Consider the following 24,730-nt stretch of genomic DNA (forward strand, 5'->3'; position numbering starts at 1 on the left):
CTGAGAAGCGATACCTTCTTCTTTAAGAAAATCATCGAACTCTCCAGACATATACTCACCACCTCGATCAGATCGAAGGGTTTTGATCACTTTGCCAGTTTGCTTTTCCACTAAAGCCCTAAAGACCTTAAATACGTTAAAGGTCTCGGATTTGTGTTTAAGCAAATAGACAACCCATATCTTGAGTAGTCATCAGTGAAGGTAACGAAGTATTCGTATCCTCCACGTGCCTGTTGGTTGAGCGGACCACATACATCAGAATGTATTAGTTCCACCAACTCAGTGGCTCTTCGACCCTTATCGGAGAAAGGGCGCTTAGTCATTTTTCCTTCTATGCAGGATTCACAAGTAGGTAGTGAACCTATTGCAGAGGCTTGGAGTGGACCATCCCTCACAAGTCTCTTAATCCTATCTAGACTGATATGACCAAGTCTTAAGTGCCAGAGGTATGTTGATTTTGTTAGATCGGAGGATTCAGAAAGTTTGATCCTCTTTGGCTCCCTAATTAGATCGTTATCTATTTCGGTGTCTAAAAGAGAAGGTTGAGTGGGATAGATGTAAAAAAGAGCATTCTTCATACATGCATCAGTGACAAAAGAATTATCAGGAAACGAAATACGAATTCCATTCTTAATGAACTTTAAACAATAATCTTGCTCACGAAGACGAGCAACGGATATTAAGTTCTTCCCAAAGGTAGGAACAAAATAAACATTTTTCAAGTTTAAAGTGCGGTCTTCAAAAGACAGCGTCACAGATCCCACAGCCTTTGCAGACACCAGGCTCCCATCACCCCATTTGAAACAGAACTCGCCTTCCTCTAAGCTTTTGGTTTTCTTGAAACCATTCAAGGAACAGCAAATATGGTTAGTAGCAGTAGAGTCAAGAATCCACGTTGATACATTATCAGCTACTAAGCATGCTTCGGTAACTAGTACAATACTATGTTCCTTTGCTTTGAGATAGGCGGGACAGTTCTTTTTATCGGCCTTGTAAGGTCTCTTCACAGTTCCAGAGGCGGAGGCTTTTTGCTCAGTAGCATGTGCCTCTCCTTGATTCCTCTTTCTCTTAGTGAGACCTACAGCAGTGTGAAGTTCCTCCATAAGCTTGGTAACAGTGTACTCTAGCTTGTTAATGGAGTAGTTCATCTTGGAGGTATCAAGAGATGCGGAGAGAGTTTCTAAGATCACATCTATGACATTCTTCCCATCAATCTCAGATCCTAGGATTTCCATTTTATTTAGATAACTAATGATCAATATCATAAAGTCTCTAACAGGAGTCATATCCTTCATTCGACAGTTCATAAATTGTCGGACTGCTTTTTGCCTTGCTTGACGCATTTGCCCTCCAAACATCTCATGGAGATTGTTGAGCATGTCGGCGGCAGTCTCGATGTCACGATGTTGCTCTTTCAGCATATTGTTCATAGATGCCAAGATATAGCACCTCACAATCTCATCGGATCGAAGCCAGGCCGCCAAGGCGTCATTGTCCTCTTGAGTTGAATCATCATTCGTCAGAGGAGGACACGGGGTGGTGAGTACCCATTTGTGCTTGTTAACGGTAGGTATAATGTCGAGGTTACGTTTCGAATCTACGTAGTTTTCGTTTTCGAGTTTGTTCGAGGAAAGAAAGATTGAGAGATGTTTCAGAGACATATTGCCTATATAAGTTGAAACAAGTTTATGATTAGTCTTTGGTTTAGGATTTAAGTTTTATTAAGACTTTTTATAAAATCCAAAGGTGTTATAAACTAAACGATAATTTACTCCCTCAAGAGAAGGCCGCAAAAAATCTCCATTTATAAGTAAATGACACATCATTAATGCTAAGCCAAGATGTCAGTACATCATTTTGACTAGCCACCTTGTAAATTAGTTTGATCACTCATATCCTTTCGCAGAGCCTTAAGGAAGGATACTAGGGATTGAGCCTAAGTGTGCAACCAACCACTTAGTCCAAAAGATCAGCTTTGAAAAACAATCCCCCAAGGGGAGGCCTTGCCATCATTGCATCACTCTCGGACGTAGCTCATTGAGCAATGATCGAAGCAATAACGCCTTGGAGTACTCACATTTAAGTGAGGGTCGCAAGAGCGGCTCTTAGTCCCACGTTATTGCATCTTTCATTAGTGTTGGGGATCGTGGGTTACAAACAACAAGTATAACCCTCCCACTTAGTTTTTGGAGTTGGTTCATCGACTCTTATAAGTTCGGAAACAAATTTCCTAGTTAGAGAGCGACAGAGCGGACAACTAGAAGAGAATCCAAGATCGACATGTTCAGAGCAGTATTAGTGCATAAAGGCACAAGGTACATACTCGATCTTTTCCTATTTTCTATTTTGGGAAAGTGCGTGAGGGAAGTGTGAACTTCAACTCACTCGAACACTTGAAAGTTTGAGATTACACATCTTTTTATTTTTCGGCTTGTCTACAAGGAGACCTCCCACTCAAATTTTCAAGAGCATATAGATTTTGAACATATGTGATATAGATATAGTTTTGAAAACATTTTGAAAACTTATTTGATTTGGATGACAAAATATTTTCAAGTTTGAAAGTGAAAACGGTTTTTCAAAATTCAAACTAGTTTTGTAAAAATTCAATTTCAATTAATCTTTCAAAAATCAAAACATTTTAATCTTACACATCATGTTTATAATCATATGAAAAACATTTTTGCTCAAGAAAGTTTTCTCATTAGAGTTCTATAACTCATGGTAGTGGGGTTTGAAAATCCGGATTTCTAAAAAACTGGAGTTTCAGACAGCCGCGCACCTCGGAGTAAAATCGCCATATCTGGCGGCTCCGATGTCCTTTTCAGCCGAAACCGGTGGCATTGGACAGAGGACAGACAGAGCTTTAATTTGATTTAAGAATCATTAAATTTAGATTTCTGAGCAGAGAGTTATGCCACTTTTAATGCGGGTTTACTCCAGCTCGAAGAAAAAGAAATAAATTAAAGCTTCGTCCTTTTAGGTGCGAAAAAGAATCGAGTGTAACGGAACGTTTTAAGACATTGTTTAAAGCTTTTATTTGTGTTTTATTAGCAGGGTAATAACATAGAATAAAAGAAATAACAACATGCATAAAACGATTCAAGTAAATAAACGAAACTAGCAAGAAAATAAAACTAGTCACAAAATTTACTCGAAAATTCTCAAACCTTTAAAACACGTTTTTCAATATAAAAAATTAAAAACTTTTAGAACTGATTCTAATGTGTTTTAACATCATCCCAAAATCATAGAAAATCAACATGGTTTTTAATTTAAAGACAAGAGCAATAAATTAAAAAAAATCTAAAATAACAATTCTAACTTGTCACAAAATTAGTAAACTTTCGAAAACGATTTTCAAGCCATTAATTTTAAAAACATGTACATGCTAATCTTTGACCATAGCTCTGATACCATTTGTTGGAATTGATCTAGGGTTTAAGAAAAAGTTTAAACGCTTCGGGAAGCGGCGGAATTTTAAAAAATTTCTTTTCAAGTAAAAACAGTTTTTACTAACCTAGACAAAGAAGCAAGTACATGTAATTAAAAACTATTATGAGCTAAGAAGCTTACTAACCTTTCTTGAAGCTTGATCTTTGAGAAGCTCTTAGAAAGTTGCAACGCTCATCTCCCCTCGCAGCATGTCCCTCTTTCTTTCCTCGGCACCTCGAGCAACCACGAAAGTTTCTATCACTAAATCACTCGAGAGAAAAGGAATTAGTGAGTGGGCACTTTTAAACACTACGACCTAAGAACGAGTCTTGAAGTCGCAGAGCTAAACACTAGGTCAAATGAGGACCTAGGTGCCAAAACAATAAAACGAAATTGAAGAGAGAGAGAGAGAGAGAGAGAGAGAGGATCGGCCAAGTCTAGAGAGAGAAGCTCTCAATCTCTAAAACTTTGAGATGAATGAAACAATGAGAATGAGGCCTCTATTTATAGGGGAGGGATTACCTTCAAAAGGTAGTTTCCTTTTCTCTTTTCTCACCTATATGGACGTCCAACATGAGCCAATTAAGGCCTTGGATTTGTTTCCTCATTTAATTTGCTCTCTCTTGGCCGAAAATACACTTGCTTCTAGAAGCAAATTTGTTTCCTCTTTTTCTTTTGGCAAGTATCTTCATACATTAATGCACAAAATAATCTCTCTTTCATACCATGGTATGCACGAAATTTAGCCTCTCTTTTCATTGGGTTGGACGAAAATAAGGCTTCTAGAAGGACCTTCTAGATGTTTCTTCATTTGTTCATGACAACATAAGAAAAGCCCACTAAGAATTTTCAAGTAAAATTCTATGAAATGAAATTAATCCTCAAGGCCCAATTACACTAATATGGCTGAGTAATATTTATTTCATTTGTCATCATATGACAATGTCAAAAAAATTTATTGACATTCTTTTCGTCCTCTGTCCAAAAAGACAAAAATACCCTTTTGACAATTTTCGTAAAACTGTCTCGTTCTTGTTTTGACTTAGCTTTCAGTTTAACTATTCCTACTCGATGTGATTCGTGACAGTGACCTCATGGACCCAAATGAACAAAGCTTGAGCTAAACACTTGGACTCAAAAGTTCACAAACCTTTTCCAAGTTTAGCTTAATGCCAACTGACTCCACTAAAGAGTTGACACTGAAAATCTCTCGGTTCAAATGAATTTATTTTCTACTCAAGAATTCAACCTAATTATGATGAGCGGATCCACTGAATATTATCTATGTTTACCCTTCATGAATGTCATCAGCTAGTCGGGATTTACTAAATTACCATTTTACCCTTCTAGCTGTTATTTCCTCAACTCCTTTGTCGCTTGTGAATAAGTTAGAAACAATGTATTGACGAGGAGCTAACAAGTCACATTGTTTCATCCAAAAGAGTCAGGACTCAATTTGGACACTGGCCAATTCATTTATTCACACTCCAAGGAACAAAGCATGAGGTGACATACATTGCATTTCAGCAATCTTGTACATGAATTCCATATCTATGAGAACTTCACAAAGTTACTCATGACATACTCACAACTTAGTACTTCACCAATAGGCCCTGTTCGGAATGACATAGTGAGTCCGAACTCTGACTTTCTCAAATAAGAATACTAAGGTGTGAAATGGCATGTCTCATTTCAGGATTAAGGTAAGCATGATGCAATTCATACATAGTGACTTCGAGACATAAGAGGTTAAATGGTTTGTTCTTATATTGTCTCTAGAAGTGCACTGGTCAATTCAGTACCTTCGGAAGATACCTAGAAGAACTATAGAGTCCCCAACTCTCAATGCCTCATAACCAGACATCATAGATTCTTCTAACAATCATACTGAGGTCAATAGTCCTTTGACCCTAAGATTGCGAATATATCGTTTTAAGCAAACTACGAAGAGTTTGTTCATGCAAATCTACATTTGTCTCTTCGTAAGTTGTTAAGTTTGTTTATGGACTAAAAGACTATGGTTTTATCATAAAGCTTCAGACAAGGAAGATTGAATGAACGTTTCAACTTTATTAATGAATAGATAGGCAATTACAAGCAAGAGTCTTCGTAAGACTATATGACATCAAATGTACATAAATAGACACTACTACTCTTCTTGTGGGCACCATTGACAACAACTATTCCTATCGATGTGATTCGTGACAGTGACCTCATGGACCCAAATGAACAAAGCTTGAGCTAAACACTTGGACTCAAAAGTTCACAAACCTTTTCCAAGTTTAGCTTAATGCCAACTGACTCCACTAAAGAGTTGACACTGAAAATCTCTCGGTTCAAATGAATTTATTTTCTACTCAAGAATTCACCTAATTATAATGAGCGGATCCACTGAATATTATCTATGCTACCCTTCATGAATGTCATCAGCTAGTTGGGATTTACTAAATTACCATTTTACCCTTCTAGCTGTTATTTCCTCAACTCCTTTGTCGCTTGTGAATAAGTTAGAAACAATGTATTGACGAGGAGCTAACAAGTCACATTGTTTCATCCAAAAGAGTCAGGACTCAATTTGGACACTGGCCAGTTCATTTATTCACACTCCAATGAACAAAGCATGAGGTGACATACATTGCATTTCAGCAATCTTGTACATGAATTCCATATCTATGAGAACTTCACAAAGTTACTCATGACAGACTCACAACTTAGTACTTCACCAATAGGCCTTGTTCGGAATCACATAGTGAGTCCGAACTTTGACTTTCTCAAATGAGAATACTAAGGTGTGAAATGGCATGTCTCATTTCAGGATTAAGGTAAGCATGATGCAATTCATACATAGTGACTTCGAGACATAAGAGGTTAAATGGTTTGTTCTTATATTGTCTCTAGAAGTGCACTGGTCAATTCAGTACCTTCGGAAGATACCTAGAAGAACTATAGAGTCTCCAACTCTCAATGCCTCATAACCAGACATCATAGATTCTTCTAACAATCATACTGAGGTCAATAGTCCTTTGACCCTAAGATTGCGAATATATCGTTTTAAGCAAACTACGAAGAGTTTGTTCATGCAAATCTACATTTGTCTCTTCGTAAGTTGTTAAGTTTGTTTATGGACTAAAAGACTAAGGTTTTATCATAAAGCTTCAAACAAAGAAAGAATGAATGAACGTTTCAACTTTATTAATGAATAGATAGGCAATTACAAGCAAGAGTCTTCGTAAGACTATATGACATCAAATGTACATAAATAGACACTACTACTCTTCTTGTGGGCACCATTGACAACAATAGGTTGCTTCGCAGCCAGTCGGCTGTGGTACCTTGCGTTCCTCACCTTCAGTCGGCGGATACTCTCCTCTAACTCCATGATGCGGTTGTCCCTGCTATCAGGAGATGGAGATGGTGAGCGGGTCGAGCTCTCTTCGTGGAGCGACTCTTCGTCACCATGCGCTCGGGAGCGCAAGAAGTATTTCTTGGTCCCAGTGACGTTTTTGGGGTTGTTCACGCCCTCAGAACGTACGGGTGGTTGGCTACTCATCGTTTCTCAAGTTCGAGAAAGTTGAGTTTGTAGAAGAAAAGAAGAAGATGAACAGAAGGGATTTCGGGCTGAATAGGTCGGGAAGTGCCCTCCTTCTAGCGCCAAAATGTTGTCGCACGAAAATGAACAACTATTGAAAACCTCGGGCGGTTCGATCCAAGGCCGGACCAAGTGATCGCACCCGGGCCAAGAGTGTGAACTCGATAGTCTCGAGCTAGGGTTTCTCCGATCAACCCGCCTCTCGGGAGAGGAAAGGGGTGAGGAGGAGGAGTGACTGTGCCTTGGGTGTCGGCTGCCTACGTACCCATGTGTGGGATCAGGTCAGAACGTAGTTCAAGCGTGAAAGACGTAGTATGAGGCGTAGAACCTCGGCGGAGAAGCGTGCTCGACGAAGGAGACGGGGCGCGAGGAGTCCTCGGCAGCGTCTCAGAACCTCGGAGATCGCGTGTTAGACGCGCGAGGGGAACTCTAGTCGAGAACCCTAGGGGCGTGCTTGAGCACCGGAGAACGTTCGGTCAGAGGGAGCGACGACCGGGAAGTCCCCGTGAGTGCTTCGGAACCATCTGAGAATGGGGGAGAGAGAAGAGAGACTGCTTCAGGCCAAATATGGCATCCAGAGAAGCAGAGGAGAGTAAGAAATCGAGCGTGTCGATAGGAGATGAAGGGATGATTTTCCCCTCAATGGGAGGGGGTTTATATAGGTGTTTGAGGACCCTAAGGGGGTCATTCGGCATCCATGTGGGACTAGGAATGCGTCTCTTTTCAAGAAGAGGCGCACAACCCGCGGCGCACACCGCGCGGCGCGCGGTGCCAAAACCTGCGGCGCACAACCTGCGGCGCACGACCTACGCGGCGCGCGACTCTTGGCGCGCGGCGCGCGGTGCCAAAACCCGCGGCGCACAACCTGTGGCGCACGACCTGCACGGCGCGCGAGCCTTGGCGCGCGGCGCGCGGTGCACAACCCGCGGCGCGCGCTGGGCTTCGTTTCTGTGGGCTTTTTGCGACCGTCTCGCTTCCGGGCCCGTTGAACTATTGTGGGCATGGTATTTTGGGTTATGACACAAATGTTTGTTTGATGGATAGGACTCGAGTTGGTGCTCGACTCGAGGAGCGAAGCTTGACTCGAGGAGACCGACTCGAGGCTCAACTCAAGGAGCGATGCTCGACTCGAGGAGACCGACTCGAAGCTCAACTTCAAGGAGCGAAGCTCGACCCGAGGAAACCGACTCAAGGCTCAACTCGAAGAGCGAGGCTCGATTCGAGGAACCGACTCAAGTCTCAACTCGAGGGGCTAAGCTCGACTCAAGAAGTCAAGAGTTTGGGCGAGGGCTTGAAGACTTGCCGCTCTTCAGGACCTCCGGCCTGACCATCGGCCCTTTGAGCGACGTGCCTTCTTGGCATCTCGGGTTTTCCGAAAACGACCGGCAACAGATGTCTTATGGCACGCTGCGGAGGCGTCTTTAGCCTGCATCTCTTGGATGTCTTATGGCGCGCCGCGGAGGCGTCTTAGGTGAACGCTCGTTCCCATTTATGTTCGGGTATTTTGTTTTGGTGGAGCGTACTTTCTTTGGGTGGAGCGTACTTTCTTGAGGATTTTGAGTGTACTTACCGTTGCCTATGTCACTAGCCCCCCTTGTTTTTGGGTTTACAATCGTATTTTGATGACCGAAAAACTTTGAAAAAGTAGATTTTGAAAGAAAAACCTCGAACTTTATTAATATTGCAAAAAATTGAAATCCTAAAACATTGGCTTGTAGGCCTTATTGAATGTTGGAAAGCAAAGAAATAAAATTGAGGGGAAGCGTTGGCTACTGGTAGTATTGTCTTAAGTGTTCCGCATTCCACAGGCGACAGATCGGTATCTCATCCGTGTATTCGATGTAGCAGGTCCCGTCATGTATGACTTGGTAGACTTTGTGGGGTCCCTCCCTGTTTGGGATGAGGATGCCATCACCTTGCACTTGGGTGTCATGCAGATGTCTTCGTGGACTTTGCGGAGGACCTTGGTCAACTCGACGCTATCTCTTAGCCGGGAGATCGTGTTAACCGTCTTTCTAGCGGTTTTTCCATCGATTCCTTGGATGTAGCATATTCTGGCTTGGGATTGATCTCTAGCCATGATGCCGATTCCATCCTTGGTAGGAAATTTCACCAGTAGGTGGTATGTAGAAGTAATGGTCCTTAGTCGATTCAGCGTGGGTCGCCCAATGATTACATTGTAGGGCGACTTCTGATCAACCACTAGGAATGGGACCATGTGAATGACTTCAATGCCTCCGAGAGTTCCGAAGGTGACAGGCAAATCGATGACGCCTTCGGTCATGACTCTCTCCCTAGTGAACCCGAATAGAGGCGTTTGGGTCGGAGTTGGGCGTAGCCCCCCGAGCTTCATGCGCTCTAAGGTGGACTTGAAAATTATGTCGGCAGCACTGCCGTTGTCGATGAGAACTCTTTTCACCAAGTTATTAGCCACTTGGGCTTTGAGCACAATCGCGTCATTGTGTGGATGCACAACTTGCTTGGCCTCTTCGTTGGTGAAATACATCGTCTCGTGAGGCACGTGTGGAGGCTCTTCGTACATAAAGTTAATGTGCATAACAGCGTCTTCCTGAGCCACGGCCCTAAGGAATTTCTTCCGTTGTCGGGCCAAATCTCCATCTTGCGGACCTCCCAATATGGTGGTCACAATGTGGAGTTGCGGATTGGCGTCGGCAGTAGCCGTGGTTCGGTCGGCAGAAGCGGCTATTCCTCCTTCCTTGCCAGACTGTGGTCTGTTTGTGGTGGGGCCCGCAGCGCTGATCATGCGCAACACAAACTCTTTCACCTCACCCCGTTGGATCAAAGCCTCGATTTGCCTTTTGAGATTGTGGCACTCGGAGGTCAAGTGACCGTATTCCTAATGGAACTCGCAATATCTAGACCGGTCGCGAGTCGCGAGGTCTTTTTTCATTGGAGCCGGGGCGATGAACTTGTCACGCGCTAAAGCCAAGATCCGCTCTTGCGGCGTGTTCAGCGGTACGAGTACCCTTTAAAGTCTTCCGCAAGTCGCGGTTTTGGGGCATCGGAGGTTGGCTATTAGAAATCTGACCTCCTCTGTTTCGCCTTTTACGGGAGTTACCTTGCTCGTTGCTAGGTTCGTCTCGGTGGTGAGAGCTTTGGTTATTGCCCTTGCGGCCATCGAGGTAATCTTCGACTCCCATGAAGGTCTTGGCTCGAGTCATTAACTCGGCCATGGTAGAAGGGACACGGCCGAAGATGGACTTAAGGAAGTCACTTGTGCGCAAGCCTTCAATGATGGCAGTGATTGCGTTTTTGTCGTCAAAGCGGTCGACCTTATTCGATTCTTCAGTGAATCGGGCGAGGTATCGTCTAAGAGACTCGCCATTCTCTTGCCTGATTGACCACATGTACATCTTGGTCTTCTTTTGGACCATAGATGTAGCGAAGTGTGCTAGGAACATGTCCTTCAGGTCTTTGAACGATCGGATGCTTCCTGGCCTTAAGTTCTTGAACCACTCGAACACAGGTCCGGCAAGGGTAAGACTAAAAGCTTGGCACATGGCGCCGGGAGCGACACCCTGCATCGTCATCCAGGTTTCATAATGCTGGATATGGTAAGCGGAATCCGTTTTCCCATCATATGGAGCAAGATTTGGGAGTTTGAAATTTCCCGTGCATACCTCGACCAATATCTGAGTCGTGAAAGGCGATGAATTCTTCTCGACGACCCCATAGGCACTTCCGCCTATTCCGTATTCTCGGAGATCTCGTACTTCATTTCGAAGATTGTGGATCATAGTGATCACATCGAGACCGTTAGTTGGAGTAACTCCCTGTTCGGGAGGAGTTACCTGCCGTCTTTCATTAGACCCTTGACCCGTGCGGCGGTTCCCGTTAGTTGGGGCTGCTACGGGGATGTTTGGCCGAGAGCTTAGTCGCTCTCTTAGGTCATCGCCTCGCTTGTTGCGTTGGGCAGTAAGATGATCCCTAAGGTCCGGGCTTGCTGCACGGAGGCGTAGGCTTCGTCTAAGACGGCGTGCTCTTCGCGTGCCCTGACTTTCCGCAACATTCTCCCTTTCACCAAGTCGGTCATGGGCTGAACGTCGGGAGCTCCCTGCTTGGGAGGTTGCAGGTGCATTCCCCGTCTTGGATGAAGGATCCGAAGGACCGGCTTTATTCACAACGGAGAGTTCCCCGTCCTTTGTGAGAGAAGTCTCGATATCCTCTGAATCATCAGCACCCTCGTAATCTGGGTCGCAGTCGCGACTTTCCTCGTTGAGGTTCTCGGGATCCCCGTTGGGGATCACCGCATCCTGCGTAGGTCGCTCTGCAGCCAGTCGGTCGTGGTACCTCGCGTTCTTCGCCTTCAGTTGGCGGATATTCTCCTCCAACTCCATGATGCGGTCGTCCCTGCTATCTGGAGATGGAGATGGTGAGCGGGTCGAACTCTCTTCATAAAGTGACTCTTCGTCACCATGCGCGTGAGAGCGCAAGAAATATTTTTTGGTCCCAGTGACGTTATCGGGGTTGTCAACGCCCTCAGAACGTATGGGTGGTTGACTACTCATCTTTTCTCGAGTCCGAGAAAGTCGAGTCTTCAAGAGAAAAGAAGAAGATCGACAGAAGGGATTTCGGGCTGAACAGGTCGGGAAGTCCCCTCTTTCTAGCGCCAAAATGTTGTTGCACGAAAATGAACAACGATTGAATACCTCGGGCGGTTCGATCCAAGGCCGAACCAAGTGATCGCACCCGTGCCAAAAGTGTGAACTCGAAAGTCTCGAGCTAGGTTTTCTCCAATCAACCCGCCTCTCGAAAGAGGGAATGGGTGAGGAGGAGGAGTGACTGTGCCTTTGTGGTGTAGGCTGCCTACGAACCCGTGTGTGAGATCAGGTCAGAACGTAGTTCAGGGCGTGTGTGACGCAGCGTGTGGCGCGGAGCCTTGATGGAGGAGCGTGCTCGACGAAGGAGACGGTGCGTGGAGGAGTCCTCGGCGACGTCTCAGAACTTCAGAGATCGCGTACGCGTCTAGCGTGTTAGACGCGTTAAGGGACTCTAGTCGAGAACCCTAGGAGCGTGCCTAGGCACTGGAGGGCGTTCGATCAGAGGGAACGACGTCTGGGAGTCCCCGAGAGTGCTTCAGAACCTCTGAGAACGAGAGAGACTTGTGGGAGTGCTTCAGGCCAAAGTTGGCATCAAAAGAAGCAGAGGAGAGCGGGAATTCGAGCGTATCGATAAGAATGAATGGGATGGCTTCCCCTTCAGTGAGAGGGGGTTTTTATAGTTGTTTGAGGGCCTTAGGAGGGTCCTCTTTCGTCCATGTGGGACTAGGGGGGCGCGCATCATCAAAAGGAGGCGCGCAGGACACCGGGCGCGGCGCGGGTGTGTCTTGGTGTGGCGCGCGGCCTGCCTGGCGCGGCGCGTGGCTTGCTGTGCGTGGCTGGCCGGTTCGAGGAGGACGATTCGAGGCTCGACTTGAGGAGGACGATTCGAGGCTCGACTCGAGGAGGACGATTCGAGGCTCGACTCGAGGAGAACTACTCGAGGCTCGACTCGAGGAGCGACTCAAGGCTTGACTCGAGGAGCGAGGCTCGACTCGAGGATAACGACTCGAGACTCGACTCGAGGAGAATGACTCAACTCAAGGAGCGAGGCTCGACTTGAGGAGCCGAGAGTTTGGCACGAGGATTTGCCAGTCGACTCGTGACGGAAGGCTTGCCACACTTCAGGACCTCCGGCCTGACCATCGGCCCTTAGAGCGGCGTGTCTTCTCGGCGTTCCGGGTTTTCCGATTAATTGACTGTAGACTTGTGAATTTTTTCGTATCCTTCGTTCACTTGGTCTCGAGTATGTCTTATCGTTTTCATTTCAAGAGCTCGGCTCGAGGTTAGTATCCTATTTGTAAGTTTGGGTCTCGTGCATAAACTTGTCGTGTCGCTTTTGTTATCGGGATGATGACTATAAACCGATTCATTTCATCAATGAGATATTCATTTACTAATATAGTTTAATCTGGTCTTGTATATATTACAAATATTTAGGCGAGTGGCGTCCCACATTACTAAAAAACAAAAGGCTCTGGATATTAGTTCAGCAACGAAAAGGAAAACTTGTCTTACAAGGGCCTTTAATATTGGGCCTATCACCGCAAACGACACAAACTTCCAAACATCAAATCTGATGAACCGCTAATCTCAGGCTCTCATTCAATTTAGAACTCCATCCGATGTTAGATGCCTTATCCATTTCAATTTTCACGATGTTGATCTCTTCGTCATTCATATCCCCAAATCACATTAAATCAAGACAAATTTCACAATATAAAAAAATGAAAACTAAATAAATCCCGGCACATTTGGAACTGTCGAAATTGGCTCCTATGGATTCTTATTAAACTTGTAGATCTTTTCCACACGTAAACAGTAACATTCGAATGAAATATATATTTAATTAAAGGGAAAATGGTAGTAATGATTTGATCAAAATATTATTTATACTTAAAGATTTTATAGTACATCTGTTCCTGCTCGAATCGTTAAGTTCAAATAGAAATGTTAACGACAAAGTATTTACGTGTAATTAAATTTGAAACTTCGAATATTTTTGTCCAAAAAAAAGAAAGAATGAATATATAAATATTGTTTTGTCTAAACATCGAGTAGTTTTGTTATCATTTTCTCTTAATTAAATAAAATTAATTAAATAAAAGGACACGTGTACGACTATCATCCACTAACAAAGCTTTTATTATAGAAAGAAAGAGCAAAGCCATCGGCGTACACACTTCGATGCTCATTTTGTAAGTCTCAGAATTACAAGTTTCGAAATTCCCAAATTCCACCGACCGACCAAGCTAATCCAAACCCCTCTCTTTATCCAAAAGAGCCCAAAAGAACCAAAAAGAAGAAGGAAAAAAATGGCTTCCATTTCGGCTACTTTCTCAACGCCTTTGGGCGGTGGTTTTCAGCCAAAGACGAGCCAAAGCTGTTATTCCTCGTCCATGGCTTTTTCGGTCCCTTCTATTAAATCCTCATTCCGGTCATCTGAGTCAGCTTTTCTAACAAGTGGTCTCTCTATGAAACCGTCTTGTTTTCCCGGGGTTTCAATAAAGTCTCGATTTTCGGGTGTTTTTGCCAGAGCCGCTACAGAGAAGAGCATCCACGACTTCACTGTGAAGGTATTTCGTTTTACTTCTGATTCTTTTATTTATTTATTTAATATAAGTATTACTGTTCAGATTACTTTGTTTAGGTTTTCTTAAAGGGTTGATTTTGTAAACAGGATATTGACTCAAAGGATGTGCCTCTTAGCAAGTTCAAGGGAAAGGTTCTTTTGATTGTCAATGTTGCTTCAAGATGGTACTCACTCACTCTATATTCCTCATATCCATTTATTGTGTTAGTGATTTGGTTATGTAAATGAATTATGTGAACCGAGAATCTCAAACCTTATATCAATACTAGATACAATATACAAGGAATTAGTCTTATTCTTAATAAGAACAATGAACTAAAATGAATCGAGACAGCGAAACAAACACGGCGAATATGGTCTTGAACGTGAATTGAGTATATGAGCTGATGATTTAAAAACTTGTGTCAATGCTATAAGAACGTGGGATCTAATAAACTTTATCATGTACTTTTTTTTATCTTTGTAATGTGAGATCTATAATCATACTCTTTTAGCTCGCTGGTCTTAGATCAGATTGGATCCCACATTATACAATACCAGTGTGGCAGTGTTCGTTTGAGTTTTGTGGACTGTGAACGAAATCAAGTGTAACAGGTTCCATCTCAAATTCAGTCATGAAAGCATGACATTATAAACTTTGTTTCCGATGTGGGATCCTAAAAAAAGTAATGAATTAGCCTTATTTTTTTAATTATTAAGGAGACATTTTTTGTTTATATATCCTAATGTCTCTGTTTTTCTGATATGGTGTCACTAAGATACACCTTTAGAAATTTGGTACGTTAAGAACAATTTTTTTTTTTTTCGAGGTAGTTGTGAACTAATTAGACTTTTTTTTTCATCTTTAAAATGTCAGTGGTTTGACAGCTTCAAATTATTCTGAGCTATCACACCTATACGACAAGTATAAAACTCAAGGTATGGTGATATTAGTTCCATCTATGAACTTAAAAAAAATATATATTGCCGCTCTAAATAATTCGTGTAATTCACCAGTTACTTGACGAATGTCAGTTTTGTGGATCCTCTTGAACTGTGGTAGCATTTGTCCTATTAGTTTCATAAGTAGTCATGCAGATTTTATATCTCAAATGTGTGTATATATATAGAATGTTCGAACTAAAATAAAGTGCTGTGTGAACTCTATCTCCGTACAAGATCATATATACACTTTCCAACTGTCCTCTCGGGGCATTGGTGCAGAGGCTACAAGTTTAAAATCTGGTTTTTTAGCTGAAAAGCGCGGGATTATTATCTAGAACGAATTTGTGGCATATTGATCCCTAAACTAATTTTATCAAGAATTTGTAGTGCTTTTGTCTTCTTAAAAATATTAAACCAGTATGATGAAATCCAACTCATAAACAACTTAATACATGCTTACAAACTCTATTGAAATGCTTTTAATTTAAAAATCTTTTATTAATATGCAACTTTACTATTAACAATCCAAAATTGTTCAACTTTGAATTAGTGTTTTTATGGTAGGATTATATTTTAGTTAGCTTGTTATTTTTTAAAAATTAACAAGTTATTTAAGTTGAGAAATTGGTATCAAGTTTCTTACATGATATATTCAATAATTTTTTTTTTAAAGAGAGGAAATGACATATGACCAATATAGTTTCAAGGGCGACCAAAATCTCACTTACATGATAGCTCGGAAACTATTAAAAAAGTCGTGTCTATTCGGGTTAATTCGATATTTCAGTTTATTTTCCTTGCAAGACACGTCTAAATGCCTTTATCATTGTAGGCTTTGATATACTAGCTTTCCCTTGCAATCAGTTTGGGGGTCAAGAACCCGGGTCGAATCCCGAAATAAAGCAGTTTGCTTGTACAAGGTTCAAGGCCGAGTTCCCAATCTTCGACAAGGTTTCTTAGATATTCTATGATTCATGCCACCACTCAAAGAAATGGTTTGATTTCGATGACTAGAGCCAAATTGTTTCGTTATTTGTGAACAGCTTGATGTCAATGGTCCAAAAACAGCTCCGGTTTATAAGTTTCTGAAATCAAGCGCCGGGGGTTTCTTAGGCGACGTTATCAAGTGGAACTTTGAGAAGTTTTTGGTGGACAAAAATGGAAAAGTTGTCGAGAGATATCCACCAACAACGAGTCCTTTTCAAATCGAGGTACGGTTTTCTATCTTCCAAACCTTGTCTTAATATTTGATTGACAGAGATGTAATCAACTTGTTTAATATTTTTTTTTCCTATTGCAGAAGGACATACAGAAGCTACTTGCTGCATGAACAGTGTGTAAGTAAAGAGAAGTTACGTTTTTGTGTGTATAAATTCTTAATTCTACAATGTTCCTTCTTCATAAATGGCAAATCGATATATTGTGTTCGACATAATTGTAAGATGCCTGCTAAGTTAATATTCTTTGCCTCATAGCTGTCGTAAAGAGAGTTATTTTTTGCGAGATCAGGAAAGCGGAATTTTAGTATTTGCACTTTAATGACGTCGAAAGTGGGCTTTTTATTTTTAATACTTGAAAAAGAAAAAATTAATGGAAACGTGGCTAACTGGTAAGTGGGTAATTCCACAAACGGAAATGAAATTGGTTGTTTTTAAAAAGAAGTAATATGGTATATTATAGGATCCTCGGAGAACAATAACATAGGTTTATTTTTCCCCCCAAAAAAAAAAAAAAAGGAACATAGAGGTATTTTGATATTTCAATTGTAAATCCAAGAGTTTAAGACTTTTAAGGAAGAATTTCATGATTTACACAAGATGGGAAGAAGCTTAAAACCCGGCTTGGGCTGATTTTACTCCCATGGAATTACAACGGTTTAGAATTAGAAACATCAACCGAAGAGGCTATTTTGAAACAACAACAAAAAAATGTTTTGGTATGATCAAAATACAAATGGACATGGGGGCCGAAACCTAAACGGTGGAATTATAGCTTTAATAATATTGTAATGACTTTTCTTTAGTGAGATGAAGCAAATGTTTTTAAATGAGGCAACAAAGCTTATGAGGAAATTGAATCAAATTGAAGAAATTTGACAACCATAAAAACAAACAAAGGGTTAGAGTTGTTTAATAAAAAATAAAAAAAAGGGATATTCTGATGGAAAACATTAACAACATGTTCAAACATCTGGCCTACGAGTAAAAGAAGAAGTAACATGTTACATGTTAAAGTTATCGAAGAAGAGGAAAAGCGGTGACTATTGACGTGGATATCGCCGAAATTAACAATGATAAATATTGCGTAGATAATATTTGATTTATATAATGAAATGGGCTAAATTCTTGTCTTGAGATTCCAAATTCTGATCGAAGGATGATGATGAACTAGAACATACAAAAACTGCCAGAAAATAATATGGTATTTTTATAATTATGTATCAAGACACAGTATAGAAGATGAACCGGAACCGATCTATGATTTTTTTTTATTATTATTAATTTGTTTTCCCTGAACATCTCATATTTTTTGTGTGCATGACATATATATATATATATATATATATGGAAGAAGGAGAAGAGGCGATGATCCAGAATATGGCAATAGAGACAGCCCCGATAAGAGAGAGAGAGAGAGAGAGAGAGGTTCTTTTTTGTTACCGTAAGTGTTATATAAGTTATCTGAAACGTCTATTGAGTTTATTTAGAAACACTAACCTTGATTCTGTTCTTCAGGTTCTTGGAAATATTCTGAGACTGATTAAGAGAATAGTCGTGCGTTGGATAGGTTTGATTTTGTAAATGTAACCTCTTGTATTTTCTGAAGTCGCAATACGAGAGATGTCGAGATTTCTGTTGAGATTACTGAATTCAAATTATTTATTCACTTAATTTGTTGAGATTTCTGTTGAGAAATTTTGGGATATCTGTTTACGTTTTCTTCTTTGTGACTGGGTTTCTCTGTGTCCGGTAGGTTAGAGAAATTTTAGGATCTGTTTACGTTTTGAGGATATATGAGGATAATAATGTAATTGTGTATCAGGAGGGTTAAACGATTTTAGAAAAAGCTAGGATTCCTAGCTTTTAAGAGTTACGTACAATTTTAGAAAACGCTTTTAAAATTTTTTCTACAAACTATTTAACCAAACACTAAAGAACGGTTTAGTTTTTTGTAAAAACAAAAACAGCATAAAATAAGCTGTGCCAAACACACCCAATATCAGTTGAATATTTAACAAATTCAGCTTAAAAGTTAAACTAGCAAATCAGAATAATTAACAAGATAAAAAATGAGAGAGAGAGAAAACGAAAACAAAAACAAAAACTTGGTTGAATAAATATCTCAAAGTGTGAAACTTGCAACTTCAAAATTTTCTACAGGATTTTTAAATGGAAAAATAACGAAGGCGAGAACGCGCGTGAAGTCTGGAATTGAAGATCCAATTAAAATCTGGACAAGAAGAGGAAAAGGGGATGAGCTCTTCATCGGAGACCCGAAACCTGATAAACGGTCACGAGGAAGAGGAAGAAGGAGAAGGAGAGGGAGCGCCGATGAGGGCGAGGAAGAGGAATCGGGTGGGGTCGTGGGTGACGGAGCCGTTGGAGTGGGTCCGGATGCTATCCTCGCGGCTGAGCGCGTCGTTCGTGGCGGGAGTCATACTGGTGTACGGACTCAACCACGGGTTCTCGGGCTCCTTCTTCAGAGTCGTCTCCGACTATTACTGGAAAGACGTCCAGCGATCCAGCCCCTCCGCCGTGCAGCTCTACGCCGGCCTCTACGCCCTCCCATGGGTCATGAAGCCCCTCTGGGGCCTCCTCACCGACCTCTGTCCCCTCGCCGGCTTCCGCCGCCGCCCTTACTTCGCCGCCGCCGGGGCCCTCGGAGCGGTTTCCGCGCTCGCCGTCGCGCTCGGGGGGGACCTCCCGGTCGCCGCCGCCGTGGCTTGCCTCGTCAGCCTCTCGGCGGCGATGGCCGTGGCTGACGTCACCATCGATGCATGTATCGCTCGTAGTAGTATTGAGGCGCGTTCGCTCGCTGCTGATCTGCAGAGCCTCTGTGGCTTTTGCTCCTCTGCTGGGGCTCTTCTCGGCTACGCTACCACCGGCTTCTTTCTCCACCGTCTCGGTCCTCAGGTCATTCATTCATTCTCTCAGATTTTCATTTGTTTTTTTCTTATTAAAATTTATTATCAAGCCAATAGTCTAGTAGCTTTTTAATATTACTGTGTTTGTTTGAATTAAAAAAAAAAAAAAAAACAACAACAGCATTACCTAATCTGATAAATTGTAATATAAGATGAGAAAAGAAAAAGTACTAGCCAGTCTCCTATTTTTATTTAATTTTTTTTCTTCTTGAATTATGGAATTGTGCTAAAAAAAATGTCACAAAATTTATAACGAAAGTAACTTACAGTAATGTAATTTTTCATATGGTAAAAATCCAAATTATAATTAATAATATATTTTTCATTTCTGATAAAAGTGAATACTAAGTTAGAAGTACAAGATGAAAATAATATTCACTTTCATATATTAATATGGAATTAATATTAGCAGTTTTTTTTTTTAATTTATTTATATAAGGAGTGGTTATTTTCATTAAATATGGTAGCAAAAATTAGATAATAATGTCAGAAGTAAAGTTGAGTAATATCCTAAGCGACGCAAAAAAATCGGTAAAATCGTAAATCGGACCGATCGTTGGTTTTTAGACCGTTGGTCCAATTTAAAATTTCACCGATCCGGTCCGATTTGAACTTTTAAACGGTCCGGTCCTATCTAAAAATTTTAAACCGCGGTTTAGACCGGATCAGACCAGTTAGTATTTAAATAAAAAATTAATAAAAAAATATGTCTAAAACAGTTCGATCAAAGACGGCCCGGTCTAAAAGAGAACTAGATCGGTTATTATTTAAGAAAAATATAAATAAAAAATAGGTTAAAATAAAACGTTTTTGTTTTAAAAACGGTCTAACGATCCAAAATAGTCCGATCTGAAACGGTTTAAATCGTAGCGGACCGTTTTAACCGGTATGGTCCGGTCCGGTTTTTTTTTTCTTTGTTTGGTGTGGTCCGGTTTAATTTTTTTAAAACCATTTAAACCAGTTCGATTTGATTTTTTTTGACAAGTTTTAGATCGGATCGGACCGCGCACACTCCTAATATCACTAAAATTACATTTTCATATTTACAAAGGAATTAATTCAATGATTGTTGATTTAATTCCTTCATTAGGAGATGTTAAAAAAAATTATTTCATTTTGACGGTGTCTCAGGGTTCTTTAGGGCTCTTGGCAGTGCCACCGGCATTGTTGGTTGTTCTGGGATGGTTCATGCATGAGCAAAGGACTACCACTTCTGAATCTGAAAAGGTTTGTGATCCCCCTTTTTTTCAAAAGACAATTAAATTAATTTGTATACAAAGAAAATAGAATTTGTTAAGATTACCGTATAAATGAATGTACCGTCCCTGGTTGGTGCTCTTCTCTTATCAACTAGACACGTTAGATTGCAAAACCATAGGCGTACTTTATCTTTCTTTAAATGGTTATTTAGTCAATGTGTCTATTGTCCGGCATTGAAGTTTGGTTCAACGAAAGCGGATCACGTGTCCAGCCACGTGCGATGTCTAACGATTCGCGTGAAATGTCCGCTATAGCCTTCATGCTTATTACAGTACACGAAGCCTTTGAATGTTTATTACAGAAATGCTGCGAGTGACTAATTAATATTTTATGAAAGCTGGAAAATATCGTAGATTCATATACCGATGGATGTTAAGGTGTAATATTCCAAGAGATTAGGTAATCCATTGTTTATAAATTATATCAATCACGCTTTTGCATCCTAATAATTAATAGTTGTTATTTTGTTTGTGTGTGTGTATGACGTAGACAATGGAGAAACTAGGTGTGGCAATTAGAGGGATGTACAAGACAATAAAATTCCCATACGTGTGGAAGCCATCGCTGTACATGTATCTGTCGATTGCTCTGAGTATAAGCACTCACGAAGGGACTTTCTATTGGTACACTGACCCTAAAGCTGGTCCAGCATTTTCTCAGGTCTCTCCTCCAACTTTGTCCAACAAACGTACATATTTTGAACTTGTATTGCTACAAGACATTAAAATTACTTTACCGAGTTTCTAGCAAAAAAAAAAAAAAAAAACCTTTACTGAGTTGGTTGTAAATCTTTAACCCTCCTTAATTCCATTGGCGGATATAAATTATTCACATTAAAGATACTTACCGAATTAAACTTTTTAACTTGTTTAATCGACCAAGTCAATTCGATTTTTTCTCGATGTGAATTTCGGAAGCACGTCATTTATAAAAAAAAAAAAAAAAAAAGCGAGAGTTCTGAAACTCGTGTTATAAGTTGTTGCCCCATACATTTTCAAGCACTGAATCCAAATATCCAGTTCTAAATAGCTTCTGGTCCCCACCCCAACAATTGAACACGCAACCACCCCATAAATAAAGAGATGAGTTTCAGTTAGCGTAAAAATACAAGTAATGATAAAACCAACATAAACCTAAAGTAAGGTAAATGTTGATGTAAATGACTAGACATAAATAATATGATGGGTAAAACAAAATAGGTAGTGATGATGATAGTAAGACCATATGGCAGGAGTTTGTAGGGATGATATACGCAATAGGGGCGATGGGTTCGATGGTGGGAGTGGTGATATACCACAAGACGCTGAAGGAGTACCCGCTGAGGAGGGTGCTGTTCCTGGCGCAGGTGCTGTACGCGGTGTCGGGGATGATCGACCTCGCGTTCGTCCTGCGCTGGAACCTGGCGCTGGGCATCCCCGACTTTCTGTTTGTGATCGGCGAGGAGTGCGTGCACCGCATCGTGGCCCGCATCCGGTGGATCCCCATGATCGTGCTCAGCACGCGCCTGTGCCCCCTCGGCATCGAGGGCACCTTCTTCGCGCTGCTCATGTGCATCGATAGCCTCGCAGGCCTCTCCTCCAAGTGGGCCGGGGGCCTCTTCCTCCACGCCTTCCGCATCACCCGCACCGACTTCTCCAACCTCTGGCTCCTCCTCCTCCTCCGCGCCGCCCTCAGGTTCCTCACCCTCTCTTTCATCTTCCTGCTCCCCGACGTCGACAACTTTCAGGTTCTGGTCCCCTCCGATCTCTTGGCCAACGACTCTGAAGATGTGAGCACCCAACTTGTTCCTCTAAAAAATCTGGCTGAAATTTAACACTCTTCTTCTCAATCCAAATTATTATTAATTTTTGTTTTCTTTCTTTTTTGTGCGAGAAAATCATGACACTGTATAGTTGCTGAGTATTGACAGGACTTCTAATTGTCTTCATTGCATTTATAGAATCATCGTTGCTGACTAGACATACATTTTATAGGAGAATTTCATAAAGTGGACCTAAATGTGTACAAAATATCATTATTAGACCACATTTTTTAAAAATATCTAAAACTGAACCTTTGGCTCCAAAATGAACGAAAATACCCCTCTAACCTTATAAACCCTCATTCTCTCACATATTCTCACTCAAATCATCTCTCAAGCTCTCAAATCCTCTCAAATCTATTTTGGAGTAATCATGGGTAAGTTAACTAATTTTATCATTTTGATTATATTTTTGTCTAATATTTAAGGGTTTATGGTAACTAAGGGTTTAGAAAACTTTTAGATCTAGGATTTTTCGGCTAAAATCTGGAAAATTAAGTTAATTTGCGACCATTTGCGATGAAATTCAAGTTACTTTGCGATGAAATTAAAAAAACACAAAAATACCATTTGCGACCAAATGCGACCTGTTGCGACCATTTGCTACCAAATGTGATGAAATACGACCGGTTGTGACCATTTGCGACCAAATGCGACAATTTGTGACCTGTTGCGACCATTTGTGATCTGTTGCGACTAATTGCGATCCTGTTGACTGTGTGTTGACTTTTTTTATGTATAACTGATTTTGTTGACTTTTTGATGCTGTTTTTGTAGTTTTCCTCCACATTAATGGCACTTAGGAGAGAAATGCGCATTTATGGTGTTCAATGATATGCTAGAACTGAGTCATTCGATGTTTCGAAAGATCTGATGTACACGGAATTAGTGGATAAAGTGTATGAGATGATCAACGTGTTGTCAATGGTGCCCACAAGAAGAGTAGTAGTGTCTATTTATGTACATTTGATGTCATATAGTCTTACGAAGACTATTGCTTGTAATTGCTAATTCATTAATAAAAAATTGAAACGTTCATTCAATCTTCTTTCTTTGTTTGAAGCTTTATGATAAAACCTTAGTCTTTTAGTCCATAAACAAACTTAACAACTTACGAAGAGACAAATGTAGATTTGCATGAACAAACTCTTCCTAGTTTGCTTAAAACGATATATTCTCAATCTTAGGGTCAAAGGACTATTGACCTCAGTACGATTGTTAGAAGAATCTATGATGTCTGGTTATGAGGCATTGAGAGTTGAAGACTCTATAGTTCTTCTAGGTATCTTCCGAAGGTACTGAATTGACCAGTGCACTTCTAGAGACAAGATAAGAACAAACCATTTAACCTCTTATGTCTCGAAGTCACTATGTATGAATTGCATCATGCTTACCTTAATCCTGAAATGAGACATGCCATTTCACAGCTTACGTATTCTCATTTGAGAAAGTCAGAGTTCGGACTCACTATGTGATTCCGAACAGGGCCTATTGGTGGAGTACTAAGTTGTGAGAATGTCATGAGTAACTTTGTGAAGTTCTCATAGATATGGAATTCATGTACAAGATTGCTGAAATACAATGTATGTCACCTCATGCTTTGTTCCTTGGAGTGTGAATAAATGAACTGTCCAGTGTCCAAATTGAGTCCTGACTTTTTTGGATGAAACAATGTGACTTGTTAGCTCCTCGTCAATACATTGTTTCTAACTTATTCACAAGCGACAAATGAGTTGAGAAAATAACAGCTAGAAGGGTAAAATGGTAATTTAGTAAATCCCGACTAGTTGATGACATTCATGAAGGGTAAACATAGATAATATTCAGTGGATCCGCTCATCATAATTAGGTTGAATTCTTGAGTAGAAAATAAATTCATTTGAACCGAGAGATTTTCAATGTCAACTCTTTAGTGGAGTCAGTTGGCATTAAGCTAAACTTGGAAAAGGTTTGTGAACTTTTGAGTCCAAGTGTTTAGCTCAAGCTTTGTTCATTTGGGTCCATCAGGTCACTGTCACGAATCACATCGAGTAGGAATAGTTAAACTGGAAGCTAAGTCAAAACAAGAACGAAAATTGTCAAAAGGGTATTTTTGTCTTTTGAGACATAGGATGTAATGAATGTCAATAAATTTTTTGACATGGTCATTTGATGACAAGTAACACTCGGCCATAATATGATTAATTGGGCCTTGTGAATTAATTTCATTTCATAAGAATTTTATTGAAAATTCTTAATGGGCCTTTTTCATGTTGTCGTGAACAAATGAAGAAGCTTTTAGAAGCCCCTTCTAGAAGGTGATAAGCGCCCATAATACACATAGGAAGAGAGAATATTTTGTGCATAAATGTATCAAGATACTTGCCAAAAGAAAAAGAGGAAACAAATTTCCTATACTTGTATAGGGAATTTCGGCCAAGGCAAC

The 24,730-nt window shown here is 40.8% G+C and overlaps 2 protein-coding genes across 3 annotated transcripts in view; both read left to right on the forward strand.

Moving 5' to 3' along the window:
- The first annotated feature begins 13,741 nt into the window (after positions 1 to 13,741).
- On the forward strand, positions 13,742 to 16,605 carry LOC149390224 (putative phospholipid hydroperoxide glutathione peroxidase). The gene is made up of 6 exons (XM_089619019.1): positions 13,742 to 14,159; positions 14,264 to 14,340; positions 15,033 to 15,094; positions 15,933 to 16,051; positions 16,144 to 16,311; positions 16,401 to 16,605. Exons 1-6 carry the CDS (start codon positions 13,899 to 13,901, stop codon positions 16,428 to 16,430), a joined length of 717 nt encoding a protein of 238 aa, XP_089475145.1. The 5' UTR covers positions 13,742 to 13,898; the 3' UTR covers positions 16,431 to 16,605.
- A 1,735-nt stretch (positions 16,606 to 18,340) lies between these two features.
- The window catches only part of LOC149390225 (Major facilitator superfamily protein), a 34,019-nt gene continuing 27,629 nt past the window's right edge, over positions 18,341 to 24,730 (forward strand). Inside the window, exons 1-5 of one of the 2 annotated variants that reach the window (XM_089621023.1) lie at positions 18,341 to 19,233; positions 20,376 to 20,471; positions 20,994 to 21,164; positions 21,736 to 22,272; positions 23,083 to 23,379. In XM_089621023.1, the coding sequence (XP_089477149.1) occupies positions 18,574 to 19,233; positions 20,376 to 20,471; positions 20,994 to 21,164; positions 21,736 to 22,272; positions 23,083 to 23,139 (1,521 nt within the window). In that variant the 5' untranslated portion in view covers positions 18,341 to 18,573 and the 3' untranslated portion in view covers positions 23,140 to 23,379. Of the gene's footprint in view, positions 19,234 to 20,375; positions 20,472 to 20,993; positions 21,165 to 21,735; positions 22,273 to 22,443; positions 22,470 to 23,082; positions 23,380 to 24,730 lie in introns of those variants that run through there. The other variant, XM_089621024.1, reaches the window with a different exon arrangement.

Source organism: Urtica dioica, chromosome 7 (genome assembly GCF_054948205.1).
Source record: "Urtica dioica subsp. dioica isolate 48M chromosome 7, U.dioica_male_clone48M_v1_H2, whole genome shotgun sequence".
NCBI classification, from domain to species: domain Eukaryota; kingdom Viridiplantae; phylum Streptophyta; class Magnoliopsida; order Rosales; family Urticaceae; genus Urtica; species Urtica dioica.